Source organism: Recurvomyces mirabilis (genome assembly GCF_035927965.1).
Source record: "Recurvomyces mirabilis strain CCFEE 5264 chromosome Unknown scaffold_8, whole genome shotgun sequence".
NCBI classification, from domain to species: Eukaryota; Fungi; Ascomycota; class Dothideomycetes; order Mycosphaerellales; family Teratosphaeriaceae; genus Recurvomyces; species Recurvomyces mirabilis.
In genome coordinates this window covers 347346-371442 of record NW_027041942.1, presented here as the reverse complement: position 1 = coordinate 371442, position 24097 = coordinate 347346, and the positions used below count along the sequence as shown (strand labels likewise).

Genomic DNA, 24097 nt, shown 5'->3' with positions numbered 1-24097 from the left:
AGTACTTCTCTTCGTATGTCGGCACAAGATTTTCTTGATCCCTCAACACAATTCGCTCACTTGTCTCGAACAGGCATCGTATCGCCATTACAGCATCCAGCACATACCAGACAGCACACAACCGCCAGCACACAGCAAGATAGCACACGCCACGCACGATTATGACTTCACTCAAGGAGCACAAGATGGCGCTCAAGGCTGAGATCCAGGATTTGATCGAAGATTACAACAGCGACCCCACAGAAGCCCCACGCTTCTCGACTGAGGAGCTCATCACCATCGCTGGCGTATGCAATGACGCGGAGTGGTTGCAGGACAAGCAAACCCATCGTGCAGTACTCGCCACGTTCCCGTATTACGCCAATAGAGCGCTGGACGCCTACGTCAACAATGCCGTGCACCCTTACAACGACACTGAGAAAGAAGCCTTGGTTTACGACCACGATGTTGTCCCAGGCTAATACGTCGTCATGAAGAATTCAGAGCTACCCTTGATCATGGAAGAGCAGGCTGAGGATCTCCATGCACGGCTTTGTGGGAATTGTGCCATGCATAGTGATCTGACGGGAAGTTGGCTGTACTCAGCAGATCACAAGGCAAGTCGCATCTATCTACGTCGTTGGCTGGAGTCCGAGCGCAAGGGGACGTTCGACTTCCAGGGTCTGCCACCGGAGCTGCGAACCAAGATATACGAGCTAGTTCTTGAGGCACCAGCGAGCGGCTTGGCAAAGTACCACCACTATCGTGATCATGGTGAGCGCTTCTTCGTCAGAGACCGAGATTGTGCGACCATTCTCCTCCGCACAGACGGTAAGATCTCCGACGTAGGCGGGTACTTCAGGTACATGCCCAGAAATCCGCATCGCTATTTGTTCCCTAGCATCGGTGACCGGCTCAGGCTGCTCGAGACATGCAAGCAAGTCTTTACCGAAGCTGTGGCAGTCTTCTACCAACAGAACTACTTCATATTTGCGCACCCGCGCCCGTTGGTGCACAACTTCTTCGGGCTTGCGAATACTCGTGTCAAACACATGTCGAAGTTGCAGTTCACACCCGAAGCAGATCCGGACAACACATTGGGCACAGTCGCACGTCTACTCACTAGCATTACCGAGATCAAGAGGCTCGAGTTAAACCTGGAGACTGACTACTACTGGCTGAAAATGCGAAACCACTCGCGAGAATGGATTACTTCGGATCGGAAGAGGCCATTCGCTAGCTATGATCAGATCCCGAGCTTTCCCGAGATCGCCGTGGCTGCTGCTCGAGCACAAGAATTTGTCGTCGTTGGCGACTGTCCTAAAGGAAGGGCATACTTTGAGGCTGGAGTGGCGAAAGTGAAAAAGCGGGTCGAGGTGGAGGAGGTCGATGAGGAGATGGAGCCGAAGCCACAGGCTGTCCGCGCGAAGACGGCGAAGGGTTCTGCCAAGACTGCGCAGAACACATCAACCTCGGCGCAGCGCACTAAGAAGCAGAAGAAGGGCGGGTCGGGTGTGTAAGCGTGTGGTGGGCGGTCGATCAGCAGATGGCTTGGTTGAAAAGAGCGGTGGCTGACAAGTGCTGGAGGTTTGCAGTGGAGTATCTGAGAGACTGCTGAGGATGATATACAGCATACAATATGTGCATTGAGCAGATGCGATGGCTGGGTGAAATGGCGATAGCCTGCTTCACTAATTCAAAGAGTAGTAATGGTGCAGCGCAGGGTAGCAATCTTTCTGGTATGGTACCTGTTCAACATTGAGACACTCGATGCCCACACATCATCCGCAACGTGTGAAGAGCTCGCTGCCACCTCGGAATTTGATGGCCTGCTTCCGCTACAGAGAAGTTCCATCCTGCTCGTAAGAGTGCCGTTCGAGCCATCGAGCGGGCCACGAGTTCATGCGCAAAGTACTCAACTGTATCACAACCTACAGATTCCGCTCATCAGCCATCAAGGCAGGTCAGAAATTCAAAGCATGGTCGAGGGGCCGATCTATCTCACCCCTCACATCGTCACCTTTATGGTCATTGATCATATTGAGATACCCACGCAAAGGCCGACACGGATATGGCCGCCATGATCCCACAACTGACGAACGAAATGCCCACGAGTGCTTCCGGGGTGCACCGTTCGAATTGTCAACGATGAGACTGAAAGGTGCCCTATCGATCGCATCAAAGCTCACTCACATCCATCGAGCAGCTGCGTGCGTTGACTTCAGCTGTACAGAGGGCAGGGGTCATCACGTTGCCGAGGATTTGACGCAAGTTCGTGAAGTCAACTTATGCAGAACCCGTGCCATGAGTGGCTAAGCATGGCCTGTTTCGAGGACGTGGTGCACATCGGCTCTCGCAGTCAGAGGGCGTGCTTGCTGTCCAAGTATCGCGGTTCCTGCCATAACGCAACGGTCCGTCCAGCCAGCTCCTGCTCTCCACGATCCTGCCATCATGTTCCTGCCGAGCAAACCGAGCCGACCAGCCAGCTCCTGCTACCACTGTCCTTCACCTTTCACTTAGAATACTGCAAGTGCACACTCGACGCATTGACCTGTAAACAATGCAGGTGGGATAAAAGTCCGCCATGTTCTCCTCTCCTTTCTTCTCCTCTCCATCCACATTTCTCATCAGCAATCGACATCGAAACATCAATGTGAGCTCCCATTCCCATTATGACTGGCATCTGCTAACAAACAATCAGAAAATATATCAACAACCAACCACATATCCAAGACCAAATTTCAACATGCACTCCCAAAGCATCATCGTCGCCACCTTCATGGCCATGGCCGCCGGTGTTCTCGCATCACCACTCTCAGTCAATGGTGACCTCAAAGTCATGTCTCGAGGCGTACACGATCTCGGGGACAGCGCCCACTGCTTGAAGTGCGAGTTCATCGATACCGACCCTGACTGCTCAGACTGTCCCGGCTACCCTTGGAATCACAACCCTGACCACGACAAGCGGGATTCAGCATGCGAGTTCACCATCACGGCATACACTGCCTCTGCCGGTCTCCAGCAGGTTCAACAACTCGGCGATGGCCAGAACCGTATTGGCCAGACCAACATCCCGCTCGGCTACTACCACCTCGTCAACGGCGGCCTCATCGACTCCCACAACCGTGGCTGCATCCTCACTCCCCCAACCACTCAGTGGCAATGTGATGAGGGTGCCACCCCGACATATGGTTTCGACCTCACCTGCAACGGGACATTGACCTACGAGGGTGACAGCACCTTTTACTCCTGTCCCACCGGAGACCACGACGGCTGGAATCTGTACTCCAAGACCCTCATCGGCCAAGAGAAGTGTGTTCCAGTATGGCTCAGGGCCGACTCCTGCTTCACTGGCTGCGCAACCAGCACACCCACGAAGGCCAGCCCCGTCGCCACCACGTCCTCCAAGGCCAGCCCAAAGTCGACCTCATGGAAGACCGCTTCCACGACGTGCACCAGCTCCAAGCATCCCACCAGCAGCAGCCGCACATCCACCTCAACTGCCCCTGTCTGGAAGCCGGTCACCATGACATCCACCTCATGCTCCACGGCCACTATCACCCCGTCGACCTCCAGCAAGTGCACGACTTCGTCCAAGACATCAAGCTGCACCAAGTCGACCCCAACCACGTCCTCGTGCACCACATCAAGCAAGAAGTGGTCCTCCAGCTGCACCACCTCCGCTCCAGCTGAGGTCACCAAGACCGTCTTCGACGCCGGTGCCGATGCCACGGCTGACGCCAACGCCAGTGCCACCTGGACCTGGGACTGGTAGACACCATGCCAATCGCCAACGCAGCCCATTGTCGTCATGGCTTGCCTCCCTACACCACTCCTCACTTCCGACCAACCTCCGAACGACTGCATGACGCCACAACATTGACTACCGGCGAGTAGATGACGCGGCGACGTCTGGATTATGGGCTTGGCTTGTTGCTTCGAGCTTATTTTCGAGTGTACTTGTTGCAGCGATATCTTGTTGTTCCTCACGGCGCTCGATAGTCTGTTTGACCAGTACCACATGTGATTTAAGAAATCGCTGGCCTCCTCTCCTCACCTTGCCTCATTGCTCCTCGCCTCGACCCAAGACTCCTCGCAGCTCTGGCTTTGTTTACTCCCATATTCCAACGGCCACGTCAGCGAGCTAAGCACCTGCCATGTGGAGATGGCCCCTTCCCTTTTTACGCTCCCTCACCATATCCTAGCCCCGGCCTCGGCTCCATTGATATGATTGAGTGCTTCGACGGAATGAAACAACCTGCTTACCGCCGTGTTTCCGCCATGAATAAGGTAATTTCTGGTTTCCATTGTGGAAGGATTTGCTAGTTCACATGATCTCCATGCACGAACTATTCACTTCACCCAGGACTACGCCTTCGAATATGCAAATCCTCCTTGAGCTTTTGCATTCGCTTCGGGTGATCGTGATCCTCCTCCCAATCTCGCTGAACCAGGTCGGTGGCAGTATAGTGAGACTGCACTCTGGGCTTTGCCTTTGCTCGCTCCCCATCATGGCTCTTGCCCAATAGCTTGCCAACTCCCTTCTTAGTCCTGCCATAGTACTCCGTGCCCAATAAAAGATCATATGCACGCGATATTCGCAGTCGTGAAAGATCAGCGTTCTGTTGCTTCAGACTCTCGACGAAGGTGGTGAAGGACTTGGTTGTTGGTCGGTAGTGCCCGCTCAATGGAGATAGGTATGTCAATTGGCCATTTTCTATGCCTATGAGTCCAGCTGAGCTGATGCGAGCGCCTGCAAGGAATGATGCATGCTGGAAAGCACCGCTGGATTTGATGCCCACGTATAGCCGACCAATAGTATCTGCAACGTAGATCCACGTCCCAGGTCGTACAGAGGCGCGCAACAAGTGGTTCAGTACAGTGGCAGGTAAGACGTGGAAATGCCTGCGATGCGATTCATCCTTTATGGCTGCTTGATGGTCGGTTTGCGCATCCCGTAGCTCGAGCTCATCGTCACTCGCTTCTTCCAGCTCAGGTACATATGGCGCGTCAGGCGAGTCTTGCGTAACGATTCCATGAGCAGAATCCTTGTAGAGATCAGAACTAGTCGTGATGGGCTGAGTATTTTTGAGCCAACATAGCTTCCCATTATTGTCAACTTGGACTTCGTACTCTTTGCGCTCTTCGCGGCTCAGATATCGAACCCTCTCGTGATCGAGCTTCTCCCTAGAACAGCCTGGCAAACTCATGTGCCGGCCCTCACCCGTGGTCCAGCCATTCGAAAAAGTTCTGCTTCGTAATCGACCTTTGCCACTCCTCGTGATAGACTTGTAGATTAGTGCCGTATCTGTGCTTGACGTCCACCATCTCCAGAAAATACCGCAGGTCCAAGAACAATGAGTCGGCTGGTGGAGCTTGACTGCCGGAATCATTCGACTGTACGGGTACGCAGCTGTCCCCAGCTGCATGCTCTGCCACCTGACCGACCTTGATCCAGTTCGCCTTTGCTTTCTCTGCATTCGACAACGAACGGTCCTTGCCATCTGGACGGGCCTCTGGTGAGGAAGCTGTCGCATTTCGATATCGAATTTCTCGTAGTGCTTCCGTCCATCGGGAGGAGGGATCGAGAATCATTCCATCCATTTGTCGTCGGTCGCGGTACCCTCGATATGCTTTTTGGATCGTCAATGCGGCTTGGTATTGTACATCATCGTGATACTTCGCGTCAATGATAGCTTCCTTGTGCTGTTGGATGGCTGAGATGTGGTTCATCGTCAAGATGGTTGGCCTTTGGAGCCTGGTAAGATACTCTTGGTGTGACTTGGTGCGCTTTCGTGCCTCACTTGTGCCTTCTGCCATGGCTGCTAAAATCAGTAACGTGGCCGCAAACGCAAGACCATCAAGAATCGTCAGTGACATTGGATAGATCTGGGATGAATTAAATTGGTGCCTAGCATTTACGTGCTGCTGATCATACGGAAAGGGCCTGTCCAAGAGACCCTCGTAAGAATGCTCCGTGCAAGTCTAGGTGAGAGGAGCAGCAGTCGCCGCGAGCTTGCGACTCCTCAAGAGCGGCGACTACACCTGGACGGTGAGAGCTCTCGGAACTGATGGTCGGTCGCGAAATGGCTTCGCGTGAGGCGGTGCTGCAATAGGAGCGGCTAAGATACTGCAGGCCACGCACACCCTGGGTGTGGCGCAGAGAAAGCATCCTCGGACTGAAGACTTACCTGGACTTCAGATCTTTGTAGAGGACGCTTTGCCTGGGTAAACATTCAAACTGAAGGCATCAGCGTCAGGTGTGAGCTGGAGATAGCTGCGAGGTAATGTCGCTACGTTCAAGATTTATAGGTCCCAGATGGTTCGTTGCTGTTGCTGTTATACGCCGTCGCACAGACCAGCGACGGGGAAAGCGGAGAAGGAGATCGGATTGCTGCTGAGGAGCAACAGTTCTCATATCAACAGACGTCTACTTGCACCATCGAGCAAGATGTTCATTGATTGACCAGATCGCACGCAAGGGCTCGCGGACCGACGATGCAGCACCTCCCTTTCCACCTGCTCTATTCGGGACTGCCAGGTCTATACCAATAGCGCACATGACTATGTAGTCAATTAATTGTTTCGCATACTGCAGGGAGCCTAAAGTCGGCTAAAACTTACTCTCATTACCTTGGAGGAAAATACATATTCAATTCCTCCGACACTGCATCCCATTGGTGTAGGGTCTTCGGTATACTAGTTTGACCTTCATATATGCCTGTGCTACTCCGGAGACCCAATACCGGCACATCATGCACGAAGGGTCACGCTACGCCACCTCATATACAGGGACCGTCGTCTGGAACGTCTCGCATAGTACAGACTGGTGATCACCATATCTTTTCGGAGATGCAGTGGGCTATATAGTCTGGAGCAGTCTTGTCACCATGCCGCGTGTGTGAAGCAAATTATCACCACCACTCGCTAACATGGTCGCGACTCTGCTAGCCCTTCTGGCGGTTTCTGCTGTGCAAGCCAGCCCAGTGGCTCGCGCCAATACATGCAGTGGCGGCTTCACGAAGGTGTCTGCCCAAGATTGGCTGAATAAGGCGAACCCGGGCTGGAACCTTGGTAACACGCTAGATGCTATCCCAACGGAAGGCTCATGGAACAACCCACCAGTCGTCGCGAACACCTTCAGCCAGATTCAAAGTGCCGGCTTTAAGGGTATGCGCCTGCCCATCACCTGGACTGATCACTTCGTATCTGGCAGCCCGAGCTGGACTGTCAACGCTACCTGGCTGCAGCGTGTATCAGATGTGGTTGATCAGTCTATCTCACGAGGCTTCCATACTATCGTGAATGTCCACCACGACGCTACCGACTGGGCGGATGTGACAGCTTCGGGTGCGAATTACACTGCCATCGAGGAGAAATTTTACTCTTTGTGGTACCAGATCGCCACGAAGCTAGCATGCAAGTCTTCTCTGCTCGCCTTCGAGCCGATAAACGAGCCACCGGCCTCGACTCAAGCACATTATGACGAGATAAACAAGCTCAACGCCATCTTCGTGAAAGCTGTCAATGATGCCGGAGGCTTCAACCCCAACAGAGTTCTGACTCTGGTTGGACCTTCGGAGGATGGTAGTCTGACTTCGCAGTTCTTCAAGAAGCCTTCGAACATCACGAACCCTTGGGCTATTCAGGTAAGCGTTACAGGTCTTGATGTAGAGTCGCACTGACATGTTCATAGTACCACTACTACTCGCCATATGACTTCATCTTCGGAGCGTGGGGCAAGACTATCTGGGGCTCTGATGCCGACAAGCAGGCGCTCGAGGCTGACATCGCCGCCGTCCGTGGCAACTTTACTGGTATCCCGCTCGTCATTGGCGAATGGTCTGCTGCTGGCACAACGACCGAGACCGCAGCCAGGTGGAAATACTCTGATTCCTTGATTAGGACTGCCGCCAAGTATAACACTGCGACTTTCTGGTGGGACAATGGTGCAACCGATTTCGACCGATCCGTTGGCAAATTTCGGGATCCTGTGGTCAAGGACATCATCGTTCAGGCAGCACAGGGCAAGACAAACAGCCTGGCTGATAGCACCGAAGACGGTAACTCGCTTACACAAGTCTCGGATGCTTTCATCTACCACACGGCAGCAACAACCACCACATCTCCGCCACCTCCTAGTGACTTGACAGCCACATACATCCTCAATGGCAACACCGTTTCTTCCGTCCGCTCGCCTACAGGCCAGACTCTCAATAAAGGCCCCGATTATACGGTCAGTGGCAACAACGTCACCTTCAAAGGTCCGCTTGTAGGCAGATACATCACACCCAAGACCGCCCTCGGCCCAGTCGCAAACTTCACAGTCAATTTCTCACAAGGCGCAGCTCTCCAAGTCACTCTTGTAAACCTTGGCAAGAGCGGATTGGCAAGTAACACTTCCGTCGCCACTACCGCCACTTCCGGCACCGACCTTCGGATTCCTGTCACCTACAATACCATTCACCAAGTCGCGGCGGTGAAAGCTACGCTACCAGATGGGACATGTTTGGTCGATACTTGGACAGTATATCTCCCAGCTATCCAGCAGTGTCGAACCACATATGGTAGCCAGTGGGATTTTGATGGGGCAAGTGTGACTATCAAGGCTTCTGCTGTGGCGGCCGTGGTTGCGGCGGGACAGACAACGACTTTCGTGGTGGAGTTCTACCCTAGGATGCCGGGCAACAACGCTACTTACACGTTGACTGTGTAAACGCTTGATGCGAAACTGGTGGCGGGAGAAAGAAATTGCATTGTACTAGACATAGTATAGTCTTGTCGACGACTCTAGCGTTCTCGCTCCAAACTGGCTGTCAAGTGGCCATCTGATGATGTTATGGACGAGAACCCTCAGTCATAATTCCACGAGGCTTGGGTAGATGTAACTCCCAGTGCCTTCATGAAGAGGACTGTATGCTCGTCTTCTGTTGAGACAAGTACGCTGCACAGCTATTGAAGCTCACAGTGCAGTATTACTTGCCATATAGTGATCACGCAGCAATGGTCCGTCCATGTAGTTCCAACTTATCACACAAGCAGATGATGGCCCCCATGCTCATAACTGCTGTTGCGTCAAGTCGCATCCTATCTACTTCACTTCTTCCTCTTTATTTGCCACCCGACGCCCATCTCGATCGTCTTGCCTGTCAATCCTGACCAGCCCATACTTCCTGATCAGTTCGTCGGTGCCATACCGAGCAAGTCGGACACGAACACTTCATCCAACAGGTCCGAATGGAGGTGAAATTCCTCTTCTCCAATCCCAATCGTGTTGGGCTTCCTGGACGTCCGCGGCCGGTGTATCGCAGCCTCGACGAAAGGCAAGTCTTCCATGTCGCGTGCGTTCCGAGAGGATCCTATTGTAACGGTCCCGACTGGTAGACGATTCAACAATATGAGAGGGAGATGCTTGTTGGTGAGCCTTCATGGAGATGGATTGCCCTAATGCATTCTTGCTGTCTTGAGATCCTTCTCGGCTAGAATTACCTTTCCGCAACGAGTTGGTGTTAAATCATGTAAGCGAGTATGATGGTTCGGGGAGATTATACACAACCACTATTTAGATATAACAACCATCATGCGTGACGAGAGTCATCTGCGCAACATCCTACTTCCTCACAAATGCCATCTCATGGCCTCTCGACTCAGTCATCTCGGTGATGCCATTAGTCTCCTGATCGCTGGCCTGTACACAGTCGCAGGCCAAGCACATTTCACTGATCGTCTCACGCCAGACCTCGCAAGCAACATAGAAACTATGACGCAGAACACATACGTCGCATTCGGCGGTCTAGGCATGAATTATGCACCGGTAAGAAGACGTAACAGGATACGGTTACAGAATGTGCTGACCACACACACACAGTTCAAGCAATTTCTGGGCGCCTTCGACCTGGGAGCAGCGATACTATTGTGGCGCAGACCGACTCGTCGTGCGGGACTTTTGACGGCTGTGATCGGATTCGGTGGTGGGCTGTATGGCCAGATTTCCACTGGCAAGGACATTACGCAGGTTGCCGCCTTTCTGGGACTCGCTCTAGTCGGCCTTCTGTGCTCTAGGTAGATTCGCGGACATTCATCCAGTCTTCGGAATGATGGTTATGAAACTCGTGGACATGCTTCTGGCAGGTTGATTTATACGAAACGCGGGGACTACCCGTCGATCTTGATGCCCAGGATGCCCCTTTGCTCTAGATGTGCTTCGATATGATCAATTGTGATAGTTCAGATTGAGAAGATGACACTACGGGGGTTAGCACTGTCCATGTATGACAAGCAATTGGCGTACTTACCTCTATTCTTTGGCCAGACTGGTGGATAGATCTTGCACAAGAGCCTGGATCATAGATCGGGCCATTCACAGCTTCGCTGTTGCCCCTACTTGTTCTATTACTTGGAGGCAGCGTCAACATACTTCGGGGAGATGCCTTCAATCGTGGAACATTTCATGGCGCCTGCAGCATCTTACGACCATACGCCAGGCCAAGCTGTGCGGCTAAGATGTCTCGAATTGCCCTTGGGCTTGTTGTCGAAGATGACCAAGCTCTTTGCGGAGATTTTGGCACTCCTGGTCCTTGAGCTTCAGCTGCTCAACAGCAACATTGCGCTCGCCTGTCACAGCTTTGTTCAAGCGCTCCAGCCGTTTGATTTCCTGCCGCCGCAACAGCAATACAGCGTCCTTCACCTCATTGCCCTCATCGATATCAGTGCGAAGCCGATCCGTGATAGTATACTCGTCATCGAGCCTCTGCAAATGGCTTTGTTGCAGTGACGTGGCAAGCGGATGTGGTGTCGCTCCCAGCGGTCTCATACCAGAAGCCGGGTAAGTGAAGACAAGGGCACGGACCTCAATACTCTCCCTTGTCGGCGCGCCAGGTGGGATGACTTCCGCGGGTAGGTCGAAGGCGGTGTGAAGACATACGCGTGCCTTGACATCAGTAGCACTGTCGTAGTTCTTGAATAGGATCACGTCTTCCTCGTCCTGTTCACTGCAGTAATACCATTCGAAGCCGGGTCGATACTGCACTACTCCCATTGTGTCCCAGTACTCTCCAGAATCTGCCCGATGGCGATCACATTCCATTACATCCCCTGGACGCAACTTACTACCATCTGCAATAGCAAGGCCGCAGTCGTAGACGGGATGTTTGATAGGTCGCCAGATGTTGATGATGCGTGCGCGGCCGTTGAGCAGGTAATCGGTCTTCATCTCCATCAGGTCTCGGATCTTCTCGAGGACGCTCCTGTCAGTGTTATCTGTGTGAACTTGGCGTGCGAAAGGATTGTAGCTAAGTCCCTCCACACGCAGACCCTCGTCGCCTTCCTGTCGTATCCGCGCATCATAGAACAAGATCTCATCGCAGCCATCTACCTCGCGCTCAAGTAATGCCTCCAGTTCTGGCAGATAGTCCTGAGCAATATTAGGCTGGGATGACCAGTCTTTGAAGGCTGTAGGCGATTTGATGTAGGTAAAGCCATGGTCATCAAGGGAGAAATCGCCAAGAAGTTCGCCGTGTCGACCACGTACATCGTGCAAGACTTCTTGTTGGCCAGGCGCTAGTCGGACATTTGTGCGGTCATTTTGGTCGGCAAAGTTTGGGGTGATTTGTACAGGTTTCACCGTTTTGTACAAGGGGTCGTCCTTCAGGTACATGAGCTGGACATTGATGTCTCTTGCAGATGGTCGCTCAGCATGGGGTTCCGTAAAGATGTCAGTAGCCACTTTGACCCCAGCGGAGTTCGATATTATTCTGGATGGCATAGCTTGGCTGAGTGAGTTGAGGTTTGGATGATTAGAGTAAAGTTGGAGATCAAGCATCGGTGAAGTCCTTATCGGTCAATGGATACTTTGGCTCGTACCTTGCAGCAAGTGGATTGCAGTTACTGTTTCGGGCGGACACTGCCTTATGCAGTCACTGCAGCTTGAACAAGAAGTACCGTACACTTCAGGATGATGGCAGCTTAGCCAGGTTTCCTTCATAAGCTTGAAAGGGCAGAGTTGATCGATGCGAGTAGCTCTGGGATTGTCAAAGCAAGTTCTTTCCGTTGCTTGATGGATTATGGGCATCAATACGAGAGCAGGTGTTGCGCAAGCATATTGTGACAAGCGTATAGAGTGTTGACCTCTTGGAGTCTCGAATTAGCTAGTCTCGGAGGAGCATTGCGGACTTGTGTACATGATAGACCGTGTGAATACAATTGGAGAAGGAGAGGGAAGGATGGCACGCGACTTTTGAAACATTTCGCGAACCCCTACTGCCGTTTGGGGAAATGCCAATACACACCGAGGCATGCTGTTGCTGAGAATAGACCTTCACTATCGTGATGAGAAAACATGACTTTACTCCTTGTGAAGTGTCGAGGAGGTAGTTGGTAAGAATGGCCAGCACGAGTAGACTGCCGTCTCGTCGGAGCCGGCCAATGTCCATGATCGAAGTATGCTACTCATGAGATGAGGCAACACGACATCTACTGAACCGAAGCAGGCTCCGTCAAACCTACAGCTACCTACGACCAAGAGCGATGTTGCTACAACCTCGAAACAGTCGAAAAGACGAAGTTTACTACCACAATTCAGCCGAAAGTTCTCGGGCGAGAAGGAGACGATCAAGGAGGATGATGAGACAGCAGAGATAGCAAGCACATGTAGTAGTGTGAAGGAAGACTCAGATGGCGAAGGTGAAAGGCGGATGGCTCAGGAGGTGGACAGGAAGGCAATGCCGCCGCCAACCTCCAGGCTCGGCCGACCAACATCAGTCTACAATGGAGGACTCGGGAGGGCACCATCAGTGCAGACACACACTCGAGCAGCACCCACAGATGCCAGGGCAGATGCTCTTGCCGCGTTGACCGGTGCAGCTCCGGCAATGTCCACCACAACCACAAGTACCGGTCTCAGTCGAACGACTTCAACAAGACTACCACAATCACCCTCGAAAGGTCTCTCACGGACGGCCAGTATTCGACCAAAGGAGCCCTCAGCACGATCCACGACAGCCGAAAAACGCACATCTACCACACGATCACGACCAACCTCAATCGACGCAAAGGCCACAGCTCGTCCACCAAGTATAACCTCGCCACCATCGCCATCAACCTCCACAAGTTCCCGACTAAGCGGAAGACCCCAATCACAACTCTTCCCTCCTTCCTCACGGCCAAACTTTACGACTTACCAACAGCACTACAGTCCCGCCAAGTCTTCCTTACCAAAACCGCCTGTGCCGACTCCAAGGTTGAGCAAACAACTCCCGAGTGCTCCAATCGAGTTCGAGGATGCAGTGCCAAGCTTTGACGTGCTAAAGCAGCAGACGGAACTACTGCAATTGTCGTTACTGCACCAGGCGGCTTTACAGACGAGCCACGAGTACAACGCAAGTGCGAAGCGCAGACTGGGCAGGAAGCAGGCTAAGCTGAGGAAAGAGTACGAAGCTATACGTGCTCAGGAGGAAGAACAAAAGCGGATCGCCAGTCTTCAGGTACTCGATCGCTGGTCTCACAATGATCCGGCGTTACTGGCAGAAAGCCTGCAAATCCTGAGTAAAGTACACCACGAACTTACGACTATGACCGAGAAGTCTGGAGGTCGATACAGTAGTCTCGTCGCCAAATTCGAGGAGTGGATATCGGCTAGTGGTGGCGATTCTACGCGACATTACATCGCAGCCCTGCCGCCAGACTGGCATAAAACTCACACATCACTAGCTTTGCGCCTGCGGGCACTGCAGCGGGATATGAGTCTTCTACCACCGGCACCAGATCAATACCCGCAAGACAGCCAGGGTCATGAGTCACCGCTTCATGTACTGCTTGAGCATTGTACTACACCACTAGATGGCATGCTGAAAGAATTGGAAATGATGGGTAAGCTAGAGAAGGAAATCTTACTGCGCGAGAAGGCGCGTGTCGACGAAGAAGTGGCCCGGGTGGTCGATGAGGAACAGCTGCTGGACATGAAGAAGCCATGGGTACCAGCTTGGCAGAGCGTGATATGAATAGATGCTTTTGTTTGCTTATACAGCGATATACCCCTTTCATAGAACGTCATGGCATAAATGATTCGTGACTTCGTTGGTCACATACCTTCGTCACGGCGATCTCGTCTCAGCCTACTACCTGAGTCATCTCAACACCCCAATCCATAGGCAGGCCCCACAACTCGAGCAGATTCCTGACCCGATACTCACTAGCCCACCCAATATCGTACTCAATCGCTCTCAACTGCGCAAGAATACATCGTCTCCACATCTCCGTCTCGGTATCGACCCCGCCACCCTCCTCGACCTTAATGTCGCCACCTAGCACCAACCCAGCCGTCCAGAGCGGTTGCACCGAGTGGATCCTGGCACCTTCGTCGGTGCGACCGAGACCGATAGCGACGATTTCCTTGGCATGGTTACGTGATTGTTGGAGGATGCTGGCGTAGCTTGCGTGTCTTGCCGCTAGGGACGATCCATCTGGTGTTCCTGGCAGGGGTGCAGGCGTGGTGGACTTTGGCCTGCTGGGCGAGCCTGAAGTGAAGGGTGTGGCGGTCGAGACGTGAGGTTTATTGTGCAGGAGTTGGATGCGGGCGAAGTGATAGCTTTGCATGGTACTCGCGCACATGGGTCTGGGATGCCATTGCTGTTCGATCGCTGTGAGGCTCCCACTCGCATCGTACGCGGCTGGGCGAATGGCCGTCGCCACAAAGTTCTCTGGCAGGCCTTGATACCAGATTTGCAATTGTTTGTCCAGACCTTCCCAGTACTCGAGTAACTCTTGCTGGCGAACTCCTAGGCCAAGAGGACACACCCCGCGTGGTACGTCATCGCCAGCTGCGATGAAGTTGACCAGCTTCTGCTGTAGCCAGATCAGAGCGTTGGCAATCAGATCGTCAGACATAGCATTCTCGGGTGCATAGTCGGCGTGCTGCGGGTTTGAAGGACAGACAGAACCCTCGACATTCAGCTTCAGACCAGCATTTCGCCACATAGCTGTATCGAAAGTGTCCAGTCGCGTAGACGTGTTGTTTATGAAGGCAGCCAGCATATCTTGCCGGGCGAAGTTCCAGAATACTGCTCTTCGTCCCTGGCTGAGTCGGCGAGGTATGGAAGGACGGCTCGCGCTTGATGCCGTACTCAGCCGATGTAGCATGGATCTGGGTGATGATGCAGGCGAAGGTGGAAGCGTCAGTGGGACCATGCGATCTTTGGCTATGTCAAATAATGTCTTTGCTCCATCAAGATGCCGGCTCCACTCAGGACCAGAGGCATCGAGGAATTCATACACGCACAGTATAGCAGTCGCAGCTACGAGCTCATCGGATTCAGTGGTGGGTAAGGAGGGATCCTTCGGAGTGGGCGGAGCTTCGTCCGCCGCATCGTCAAATAGAGCTGAATCGCTTGGCTTAGCCACTCCTCTGGCCAGCGCCTGCCGCAACAATGACACAGCCTGGTCGTAGTACTCTCTGGCTTTTCGCACCCAGCCTTCTGCATCGGGTACTCTTCGTGGCCAAAACTCCATTCGACATCTTTGCGATGGCGTGATCTGACCTCCCATTACCGGCTTCCTGCCGTCCACCCTTGCCAGACTCTTCGCCGAGCAGGCAGCACATGAATATAATAGCAGTGGGCATCTCACAGCCAACACTGGCACCTGCATAGCGAAGAACAGCCATAGATCGAACAGGTCCATCCAGACGCCAGCACGCTCGGCGAAATCTCGTAGCAAGAAAGAGAGCTCTGGGTCATCTATACCATTTCGTCGAGGCTGTTGATGATTGGATCCTTTGGACTGTAAGCGAGGCCCGCCAAATGTGGAGCTGTACGATGGAGTACGTACATGGTTGGTTGAATGTTGCGAAAAGTCCTGTTGTTGTGGCGGCTGACCAGGGCCGGCACCAGTCGGGGTTGGTGAATTCAGTTGCGGGTCGAGGTTGGTCTCGCCAGGTGTAGCGTCTGCGCTATTGCGATTGAGGATGAACTCCAAATTGTTGTGTGGTGGACCCATGACTGGAGTAGCTTGCTGACTGCTTGATCCAATGGCTGGAGACTGGTGAGAGGGTGCTTGCTCGCCGCGTGTCATCATCGCTGGAGGCGGCGCGTAGTTGTACTGATCTCGGCTCGCGACGGCACTCAGTGCCTCGAGGCCTTGCGTGGCATAGTTGGGATATGTCGCCGCCTGAGTTGTGTCCCAGCTTGGCACGTTTTCGTGATACTCGGTCGCGTTGTTAGCAAGCATCGCCAGACTTTTGGCGAACTCGGCATAAGTGGCACCATCATCGTGCTGTGGTGCCTGCTGTTGGACCGCGGTATGAGGTTGATAGTCATCGACCTGGGCACCTTCCTCGGCATCTTCGTCGTCGTACGGATTATTGGTATGCACGAACGTCAAGTTCTGCGGTATGTCCACCCACTTCAGCCCACTGTCGAATGTCTCTCGATAGCCATAGAAGCTCTTCAGACTGCCTTCACCAAAGTCCACTGCATTCATGGACGGGTTCTGCTGATGCCGAAACGTGATGCCAGAGCTTGGGACGCATTCTCGATTGGCCTTTGCGCATTGTTGACATCGTGGCTTCTCTTCACTACACTTGAGCTGTGATCATGAACGTCAGTCTCCAGTGACCTGGCCGGCTGAGATCATGAGATACATCCGGCATGTGTAGATGACCTACATACCTTCCTTTGACGGCAGGTCAAGCTGATGAGTGAAGGAAGGTTAGCCGGTATTCTATTGCTTTGGAGGCGACGTCGAAGCAACGTGATCCCACTCACCATCCTGTCCTTGACCTCGGCGCCATTGCTGCGGCTCAGTTCCAGCGAGAAGGCTTATCATATGTCAGGACTGCCAAGGTGTAATTGTACGAAACTGATTGCTAGCTTGCACACGCGGTCGGCTTTCGGCCTGAACCTACCAAGGCAACGCGGAGACTCTTGATTGGGCAAACCGCTGGAGTGAACGAAGAGGGTGACCACGAGGACATGAGAGCAGCAAGGCAAGAATGAAATCTAAGTATGCGTAACGCTATTGCGTCGGATCTTGTGTGCTCAGAGGTTTACAACATTTTCTACAGTCAGACCCGGCCTGGAGATGTCCGTGGGGTGGAAAATCCTACAGCTTGAAGGACAAAGGGCCAGTCCTCGAGGTGCCACTGCAAATCAGACGATCCAGAGGAATACACGGCTGTCCTTCCTTGGTATGCATGGTAGCCGCTATCAGTTGATTCTGGCTGCCGAGAAGGAAACGCATCATTTTCTATGAGGCTCAAAAACGAATCTCTGTCGTCCCTAGTGTGTCGGCACATGTCGCACACTACGCAGAATCTCCCATACTGACTGGACTCCTACGATACTACCATAGGTTAAGACTGCTCGTCATAGAGACTACGCCGGTAGACACTCCCCACAATGAAGTGCCTCCTGATCTGAATGACTTCCATACTTGCCTACAATGCAGCTCATCCTGGCTTGTCCAGCAGACCTGCTTGTCAAGTCTCCCATTTTTCCAGGAGCCGTGTCATCCGAGCGACTCTAGAAACACTGCTGACGTCCGGCGAGTGTGCATCGCATAATGGTCGTATAGTATTCATGGAAGCTTCTCCTACACAAAGCACTGCTCGCGTACCACTGACAAGCCACATATTAGCTCACACTCGTTGGCACTTGAAAGAGATATCTGCCATTTCTAACTACCGATGCTTGTACTGTAATAGCGGCTTCCACCACGACCACTTTGTATTAACATTATCCAGTGAGGATGTCGGCAGTGCGTACCCGTAAACAGACATCTTTACATGCCACTCACATTTTGGTCAGCACTGACGGGCGACATGGCAGCTAGCAGCCCGACTCCACAGCGGGATGTCTCGTTCTCGCACGCCGTGTGCATTCGACACAATACTGGCTCCCGCCGTGGCATTATATTGCCAGATTCCATACCGCAGAGATGTACACTAAATGTCACCTCTTTAGACTCGATACGATACGACTGTTGTATAAAGACAATTGATCGTCTGGTCTGTCGAATTTCTGAGCCAATCAGGTCGTCTGTAAAAACAATCTGCTTGTGAGCTTTGATTACTAGCTACAATACTGCTTACCTGTAGGTCAAGACGTCTCCTAATGATGCTTACCACGGGACTATCGTCTCGACTCACACTGCAAGGTTTGCTCGTCGCACAAATAATATCCTTGGTGTCGATTCCTTCGATCTCATTTTTCCTTCATCCAAGTTACCGACGTCAAGACGGCAAGCAACATCAACAACAATAATTATCACATCACCATGGCTTCTACCTCTTTCAAAGCTCCTCTCCCAACTACACCTTTCGATGACAAGACTGAAGACGATCCGTTTATGCTCTTTCCAGAGTGGCAACATCCCCCTTCAGCTCTTCGTCACGATCATCCCGACTATATCAAGCAGCAACAAGAAGCAGACGACGCAGAGTTCAAGAAGCCACTTCAACGTGGTACGCCGATAGACAAGACGGAGCTGATCCTCCGCATCTTGCACCGTGGGCCGTACGCTACCAAGCCGCCCAAGCAACCAATTTTCGCCACATCGACAACCGCCAAACGACAGTCAGCTCACTACACCAGCGACTGCGGCTCGCCCATGAAACTCACATAACTTCCTCCACCTCAATTTCTACACTCCCCAAGTCGGTGCATCCTTCGGTATATCTCGAATGCTGAGGCGACGTGCTGATGGTTTCTCCAAACGGCCTTCGGGCACTCCGACCATAACATACCCCTCTGTCCGGTGCTGCCGCTGGTATATCTCGAATGCTAGTGCGTAGTGCTGGTGGTTGTATCTCTCCACTGCCTTCGGGTACCACGCAACAATATCCCTCTGCCCGGTGCTGCCGCAGGTGTATCTCGAACATTTGTGAGTTATGCTGGTAGTTGTATCTTCACATGGTCTTCGGGCACTACGCAACAATATCCCTCTGCCCGGTGCTGCCGCAGGTGTATCTCGAACACTTGTGAGTAGTATTGGTGGTTGTATCTTCAAACGGCCTTCGGGCACTCCGCCTCATCAGATACTCTGCTGCTGCAGAGAGCTGGAGAGGTCACTCGAGCGGATCACGTCATACATAACATGCTAGGAAAGGGACTTTCTACCGGACCGCACGTTGCATGTTGGAGATATGTCGCCGCCCGCGTCGCTGGTATACTCAGTTATCGCCATCTCATGGAAAGACTTGCAGTCCGGTATAAGGTGTGACACAGATCACGAAATGTTTTCCCCCACAATTTCCGCCGCGAGCATTACCTCCATACTGTGCTTATCGAGATGATGTTCCTCGTCCTGGTGGCGTTACGCGACTAGTGCAACCGCTCTGACCACACTGCATTAGCGCCACCATGCTCATATTTAAACCACTCCATCGCGTTTACTCGTTGTTACATACCATCACGTGCATCTTGCCATCCAACTATCACTCCGTCCGTGATGGCGACAACCGCAACTCTGGAGACTGAACAATAAGAATGACACAATACAGGGGTAGGCACATTCAATGAGCGGCCGGTCCCGCTAGTGAGTCTCGCGCGAGCAAACCTCTTGTTGCAGTGAGGACCAACCACACACATGCACATGACTGACATCTTTCTTCTAGTATTAATGAACTTACGGCTTCGCGAGAGTGCCGAAGTACTGCAACGTACACAGAAGTCTAACACGCTTGCATCCAGGCTAGGAGGACACGACCACTGCGGCAAACGGACACAAGTCACGCCAGCGATTCACTGGACGCGACTTGAAGTTGAACGTTTTGGTGATCAAGTCGGCGAGCTCAGCGATGTCACTCAATGCCCACGAGGTGGTCAGCCTCTCGGATGATGATAGTTCTTCCCACATCTTTAAAGCTGGTGCCAGAGGGCCGCTGCAACCCCGGGCCAGATTCCTGACGAGACCACCTGAGTCCAAGGCCCGTCATTCTTTCAGTCCTTCTGGGCGTCGCAACGCTACTGGCCTCGTTACCATGGGGCTCGAGAAATTGCAGACATCAAGCCCGGAGAAGCTGTCTAAAGACTGGAAGCCAAAGTCTGGAGTACAAGCTCTGGCTGAACCCACAGAGCGCACTGCCCACACTGGAGTCGCCCAGCCAGGCGACGATGGCCGTGCTGTCATGAAGAACTCCAAGAAACCCGGAACAATCATGGGAGAAGATGAGCACCATGCTCTGTATGACTTGGACCGAGCTCGAGGCACTTCTTCCCTGAGCATCAAAGTTGATCGCTCCCAGCAGTCGATGAGGCTAGGTATGAAGCGCAATAGAGAGGAGAACTTAGATTCGAGCGTGACATTGTCGAAGCGGCGTAAACAGGACCTTCGTCATAGTAACAGTCGCTTCTCATCGCGCAGCTCACTTCCAGCTCAAAGGCTACGGGCAAGTTCCCCGCCAAGATCTCAACCAGGAGAGATTGATCTGACAATGGACTCACCGCGACGTGATGCGTTCATTGACTTGACCGTTGACGATGATCTGGCGATCGATGAATCTGGCACTGGGTCGAAGGGCCGGGCTAATGAATCCACTGAAAGGGTCCAAAGATCAAGGCGTGAGGCAATTGTGGAAGAAGTTCGAAAGAGTCTTACAAAGTCGTCACTTTCATCCAAGGGTCTGACTGCTTCAGCATCTCCTCGGATCAGAAACGGTACACTAAGCCCTTTCTCGGTGTCTCACCGCACCAAGGATCCCGAGATCATGCTTGGGCCTACGGAGAATGCCAACGAGCGGCTGGGAGAGACCCAGTTTGCAAGGCAGGCGCATAAAAGCACAAAGGAGCAAACCACCAAGCCATCAGCTGCGGAAGCCCCCGTTCTGAACAAAAGCAAATTGGCTTCGTCGAATGTTCCTGCCGCGAAGGTCCGGCCAGCCAGCGCAGTAATGGTTCGTGCAAAGTCACCAGGCACGAAGAAGGACAATGCATACGAGTCTCGGGTTATGCAAGATCGTGTGGACTCTGCGCACTCGGATGGTGAGGACTCCACCCAATCCGTCCGCCGTGAGCTTTCAGAAGATGTGCAGCAAGGGACGAAGAGAAACCTCACCAAACAGACCAGACTCAAGACTGCAGATCAAAATGCGCTTGACACTGTGTCAGACCTAGGCAGCAATGCGACTGGGTCGGCCACCAACAAGGCAGAGGCGCAGATTACAGATGAAATGGAGCGCGCAGCTGCAGCTCCTGCTACGAGCTTGCCACTTCCAATTGCCTCGCTAGGTCTTTCCAAGCAGGTAGAAGTTGTCCTGGGAGGTTATTTGGAAGAGTCGCGTGGCGATAATGAGTATTTCAATCGAGCACAGCTCCGACGAGCGCGGATGTCTTTGCAGACCAACAGTCGCAATGGCGACACAGGACTGGAGACGTCAAATCGACCAGCAGTACCATATGCCTTTACCAAGATGCAGCCTATGAAGCTCGCCACCATGGATAAGGACAACTCGAGGAATGGTAGTGGTTTTGCAAGGTTCCAGTTTGAAAGAACTGCATCTGGACCGGCAAAAGCACAGAAGATCAGTCTGACATGCCCGACCACAACTTTCACGTTTCCGGCGGACATGCCAGGCTATGCGCATTTTGTCCCCATCAAGGACAACTTCCTTGCCCCAAATATCACGACCATGCAGCATTGGCCTTACTTTGGCGACGGGTTCGACTACAGCACAGCTGGAGGTCTAGGAGAGCAGTACTCCCTGGATATCAGGGACCGCGAGAAGAAGCTACGTCGACTTTTGCAGGCTCAGAAGCTCGACGAGTACGTCGCAAATGCTTTGCAAGACTTGTCAATTACGTGGGCGGATGTTCTTAGGTTCCTGCTGGAGATCAAGCCCAGCATTGGAGATGACGAAGATGCGAAGAAGGCGCTTGCGCGACGAGAGGAGTTCTGCCAGGAAGAGTTCTCCCGGAAAGGCGAACGTACTGCGATGGTCTTGTCTATACTCCCGCCTTCGACCATTGATCAACTTGCAAAAGCGGCCACACTGTGCGAGAACTTTCGTAGGATGACAAAATTCGACTTATGGCACGTTGCAAGACGACACCTGTTCGATAACAAGCCTGAGGAGGAGTCCCTCAATCCAGCGAATCGTCTCGATGAGCTTACGTGCAGGATATGCTTTCGGCTCGAGTGTCCGCATCATGGCGAGATCACGGAGCGACAAGACGACGACTGCGAAGATCCGGACGAGGGTGCCGACCATGCCATCCAAACTGACATCGTGCACCCGCTGAAAGTCAACTACCGCGAACGCATCGCGTTCCCATCAGCTCCGGGTACGACCAGCAGCGAGCAGGATGTAGCAGTAGTATCGGGAAAGAAATCTCTACAGTATTGGAGATCCGAGACCTTCGTACACAAAATCGAGGAACGCGGGCCTTTCTACGGCTGTCATCATCCAGGCTCGAGCTGCTCGGACAATAATTGCGCCTGCTTCGAATCCAACATACCCTGCGAGAAGATCTGCACGTGCTCACCAGCAGACTGTTCGCGCAAATTCCAAGGCTGCATCTGCAAGTATCGAAACAAGCGAAAGGGTCAAAATATAGTATGTTTTGAAGACGACCGCTGTATCTGCTTCAACCTTGGTCGAGAATGCGATCCTGATCTTTGTGGCGAGTGCGGTGTGGACGAGGTCCTTGACCCTCTCAATCGCCTCGACAACGCTTTTTGCAAGGGCAAATGCCAGAACGCCAGTATCCAGCGCGGTGTCCCGAAACAGACACTCATTGGCGTAAGCGGCATCCACGGTCTGGGCCTCTACGCTGGCGAGAACATCAAAGCCCATGACTTTATTGGTGAGTACAAAGGCGAGATCATCACAAAAGAGGAGGCAGAGCGTCGTGGAGCAGTGTACGAGCATCAGAAGCTTTCTTATCTTTTCGTCCTCAACGCAAGCCAGGAGATCGACTCGACGTACTTTGGCAACGACATCCGCTTCATCAATCACGCACACTCAGGTAACGCTGCACTGAATCTATACCCACGCATCTTTTTGGTCAACGCTGTCCATCGCATCGCGCTCTTCGCCGAGAAAGATATCAAGGCTGGCAAGGAACTACTTTTCGACTACGGTCCTAAGTTCCCAGATTCGCAGCTCGGTGGTCAAGGGAACGCCAGGGGCAGAAATACTAAAAAGGATCTGTATGATGTGGCTGAGACGGTGAATAAGAAGGGCCAGGTTAGAGCGACGAAGGCTACGGACGTGAGGAGTGCGAAGGCGAGGAAAGCAGGTGCTGAAAGTAATGCCTCACCTTCTGGGCAGGGCAAGAGAGGCGGTGCACGACCGAATGCTGGTCGCAAGCCGTCGAGGAAATCTGTCATGGGTGTTGAGCCGGAGGTTGCAACTCAGCGCCCTGCTTCGCCGACACCTCAATCCGAAGACCATCGCAGGCCTCCTGAGGACCGTCTCGCTATCTACTACATGGCTGAGAACGAACCAGAGGAGGGCATGGCTGATAACATCAACATGACTGACGGGGTTCAAGAGGAAGATGAGGACGCGTCGGAGTTCGAAGAAGGCCAAGATGAGCAGGATGAGCTTTCGAGTCCACTTGCTTCGGAATCTGTGCCGAGCTCGCCTGAGGAGAGGAGGGCTGGGATGCGGATTCGGGGGAGGAGACATGCTTTACGATCATAGGATGGTCGGCGGAGGACGTCGTGGTAGCTCTAGACTTTTCATGCTTTAAGAGGGGCAATAAAGGAGGGAGGGAGAGGTCGAGGCATTAAGCTGAGATCTGGCGGCGCTGTGCAAGTGCCGACTCGTGCATGCACGACGAGCATTAGCTTACAGCCATTGGTGGAATGTCAGTACTCGAGACAATCCAGGTTGCGTACGATGCGTTGATCCACTCTATTCTCGCCGGCGCCTCGAAATCACTACAAGGCAGCCTCACGACCCAGACTAAAAAGACGAGGTCCTGAACAAGAGTGCGAGTATGTGATGTTTCGATCCTTTCCATATTGAGCCATGCTACGTTTCTGCGCGCAAGATTTGGCTAGCTTCCAGTAGCTCTACCCGCCGATGTCTCAATCGAACGCCCATGACGAATGCCTTCGCGACTTGGTAGCCCATCTTTGCTCATGCGGTACTTTGCCGTGATTCAATCGCCCGAAATTCCGC

The 24097-nt window shown here is 52.9% G+C and overlaps 10 protein-coding genes across 10 annotated transcripts; 7 read left to right on the top strand and 3 right to left on the bottom strand.

Moving 5' to 3' along the window:
- Positions 1-185: 185 nt before the first annotated feature.
- Positions 186-1499, top strand: LTS14_003764 (uncharacterized protein; the record flags this gene model as incomplete). The annotated part of the gene is made up of 2 exons (XM_064836467.1): positions 186-431; positions 477-1499. The coding sequence occupies 2 exons, from the start codon at positions 186-188 to the stop codon at positions 1497-1499; spliced, it is 1269 nt and encodes a 422-aa protein (XP_064695858.1).
- Positions 1500-2725: 1226 nt separating this feature from the next.
- On the top strand, positions 2726-3754 carry LTS14_003763 (uncharacterized protein; the record flags this gene model as incomplete). Its single annotated transcript, XM_064836466.1, has 1 exon — positions 2726-3754. The coding sequence occupies one exon, from the start codon at positions 2726-2728 to the stop codon at positions 3752-3754; it is 1029 nt and encodes a 342-aa protein (XP_064695857.1).
- Positions 3755-4337: 583 nt separating this feature from the next.
- On the bottom strand, positions 4338-5799 carry LTS14_003762 (uncharacterized protein; the record flags this gene model as incomplete). The annotated part of the gene is made up of 2 exons (XM_064836465.1): positions 4338-5166; positions 5204-5799. 2 exons carry the CDS (start codon positions 5797-5799, stop codon positions 4338-4340), a joined length of 1425 nt encoding a protein of 474 aa, XP_064695856.1.
- A 1112-nt stretch (positions 5800-6911) lies between these two features.
- LTS14_003761 (uncharacterized protein) lies at positions 6912-8695 on the top strand (the record flags this gene model as incomplete). Its single annotated transcript, XM_064836464.1, has 2 exons — positions 6912-7628; positions 7676-8695. The coding sequence occupies 2 exons, from the start codon at positions 6912-6914 to the stop codon at positions 8693-8695; spliced, it is 1737 nt and encodes a 578-aa protein (XP_064695855.1).
- Positions 8696-9559: 864 nt separating this feature from the next.
- On the top strand, positions 9560-10045 carry LTS14_003760 (uncharacterized protein; the record flags this gene model as incomplete). Its single annotated transcript, XM_064836463.1, has 2 exons — positions 9560-9793; positions 9848-10045. 2 exons carry the CDS (start codon positions 9560-9562, stop codon positions 10043-10045), a joined length of 432 nt encoding a protein of 143 aa, XP_064695854.1.
- Positions 10046-10477: 432 nt separating this feature from the next.
- Positions 10478-11743, bottom strand: LTS14_003759 (uncharacterized protein; the record flags this gene model as incomplete). Its single annotated transcript, XM_064836462.1, is given in 2 exon segments — positions 10478-11073; positions 11089-11743. 2 exon segments carry the CDS (start codon positions 11741-11743, stop codon positions 10478-10480), a joined length of 1251 nt encoding a protein of 416 aa, XP_064695853.1.
- A 617-nt stretch (positions 11744-12360) lies between these two features.
- LTS14_003758 (uncharacterized protein) lies at positions 12361-13976 on the top strand (the record flags this gene model as incomplete). Its single annotated transcript, XM_064836461.1, has 2 exons — positions 12361-12417; positions 12468-13976. 2 exons carry the CDS (start codon positions 12361-12363, stop codon positions 13974-13976), a joined length of 1566 nt encoding a protein of 521 aa, XP_064695852.1.
- A 109-nt stretch (positions 13977-14085) lies between these two features.
- Positions 14086-16452, bottom strand: LTS14_003757 (uncharacterized protein; the record flags this gene model as incomplete). Its single annotated transcript, XM_064836460.1, has 1 exon — positions 14086-16452. The coding sequence occupies one exon, from the start codon at positions 16450-16452 to the stop codon at positions 14086-14088; it is 2367 nt and encodes a 788-aa protein (XP_064695851.1).
- Positions 16453-18246: 1794 nt separating this feature from the next.
- Positions 18247-18594, top strand: LTS14_003756 (uncharacterized protein; the record flags this gene model as incomplete). Its single annotated transcript, XM_064836459.1, has 1 exon — positions 18247-18594. The coding sequence occupies one exon, from the start codon at positions 18247-18249 to the stop codon at positions 18592-18594; it is 348 nt and encodes a 115-aa protein (XP_064695850.1).
- A 1174-nt stretch (positions 18595-19768) lies between these two features.
- LTS14_003755 (uncharacterized protein) lies at positions 19769-23614 on the top strand (the record flags this gene model as incomplete). The annotated part of the gene is made up of 1 exon (XM_064836458.1): positions 19769-23614. The coding sequence occupies one exon, from the start codon at positions 19769-19771 to the stop codon at positions 23612-23614; it is 3846 nt and encodes a 1281-aa protein (XP_064695849.1).
- Positions 23615-24097: the final 483 nt, after the last annotated feature.